At 33.1% G+C, this 1,685-nt stretch overlaps 1 protein-coding gene across 1 annotated transcript in view; it reads right to left on the reverse strand.

Annotated features, from left to right (window-relative positions):
• LOC107096135 (butyrophilin-like protein 2) overlaps nucleotides 1-365 on the reverse strand; it is an 8,158-nt gene extending 7,793 nt beyond the window's left edge. Inside the window, exon 1 of the mRNA XM_015392648.1 lies at nucleotides 34-365. Coding sequence (XP_015248134.1) covers nucleotides 34-286 — 253 coding nt within the window. The 5' untranslated portion in view covers nucleotides 287-365. The remainder of the gene's footprint in view (nucleotides 1-33) is intronic.
• Nucleotides 366-1,685: the final 1,320 nt, after the last annotated feature.

Raw genomic sequence — 1,685 nt, forward strand, 5'->3', positions numbered from 1 at the left:
AAAAAGATACCCATAAAAATATCAACAACTTACCAACGTTAAGATTAATGTAACACATTTTATTCAGGGATTCAGTTTGGAGGGAGCACTGGTATGTTCCATCATCATTCAAGTTTACTGAAGACAGAGTAAGAGACAGATTTCCTTCAGTCAGTCCTTCGGTGAAAAGAGATGTTCGCCCTCTATACCTCTCATATTGCTCTGTGGGATGATTTTTTCCTCCTCGATAAAGGTGTACAACATTTTTCCCTTGCTTCCACTTTACTGTTTCTGCTGAGGCATCCATCGGTGGCTCCAGGTGACATGGCAAAATGACATCTTGACTCTTTACTGCCCCTACTGGCTCAGAGGGGCACACTAAATCTGGATCTGTTAAACAAAAAATAGACTTTTGTTTATATCTACCAGAAACACCAGCTAGAAGTGACCCCAAACTTTTTCAACAGTCTTCCCTTTGGCCGTTTTATGGATTTATGTTTTTCTCAGCTGCAACTTACACACCTGTTTTTCTCTACTTACTTATTCTTGCTTTTAATGTAAATTTAAATTTTTTTTCAGTTATTTTTAAAAGAAGACCTATACATTTGTCATCTTAGAATGAAACATTTTTAATCATCATTGTCTTAATTCTCTTTAAGGGTTTGATCAGTGGTTTTATGTGTACATATTCATGTTGAACCAAACACCATGTCAGCAAGTAAACAAGACTTAAGATCATGTTGTTTAAGAGGAGAGCAAAGTTTGCTGCCATTGTTGAAGGTAAGGAAAAGTGTTAGAGAATCAGTGGAAAATAACAAAAGGAAATCCTTATTTTGGTGTCGCTGTAAATGCCCTGTTTCCTTTTGTACAAGTATGACTGCCATTGACATAAAGTTACCAACCACACGGAGACAACAAATATTTACCATCCGAAGGCTCCTCATACTTACCTTGGTATTAATCAGCTAAAACTTTGTTGTGATTTTAAATAAAAAAAGTTATATGCTATAATTAATTATGTATATAATAAAAAAATTATAATGGGTGACCAACATTATAGTATGTAAACTGGCTTGACATGAATTTACCTATTCATTTCCCCACCTGTTTTTCTAAGAGGGAAAAAAATAGATCATCTAAGTTAACTCATATTTATTGAATAATTATTTACAGTTTGCTGGGTTTTATTTTTAAGAAAAACAGAAGTAAATGTTTATTTTTGTCCCTTAAGCATATTAGCTGTGGTTTTGTCATGTGCGTCTGTCATTTTCTCCCTGAAATGTGTCAGCTCTAAAGATCTTTTTTGTAAAGCTACATAATATTAGGCATTTTAATCATTTAGACATATAGTGAGGCTTTTGAACCAAAAGGATAAACTAATTCTTTTTAATACAGTATTTTTAATAAAAGCATTGGGGGGTGAAGAAATAATATTATCCTGACCATGTTTAGGGAAGGAGGCAACATGTGACTGACTAAAAAATGAAATGAAATTTCTTTTTCTTTACACTTATGTGTACAAAAGTCTAAGACTGCTTTGGAAATTGTTGTCTGGATTAGTTTATATCTGGGCAGTGGTATTAATACATTTCTAGATTATTAAAAAAGTCAGCTGATTTATATCATTCACATTTAAAACATACAGATGTGAACACAATCACATAGGATTACACTAATTCACAGTAAAAGCATGAAAAAAAGGTAAG

Source organism: Cyprinodon variegatus, unplaced genomic scaffold (genome assembly GCF_000732505.1).
Source record: "Cyprinodon variegatus isolate N-32 unplaced genomic scaffold, C_variegatus-1.0 Scaffold600, whole genome shotgun sequence".
Taxonomy (NCBI): domain Eukaryota; kingdom Metazoa; phylum Chordata; class Actinopteri; order Cyprinodontiformes; family Cyprinodontidae; genus Cyprinodon; species Cyprinodon variegatus.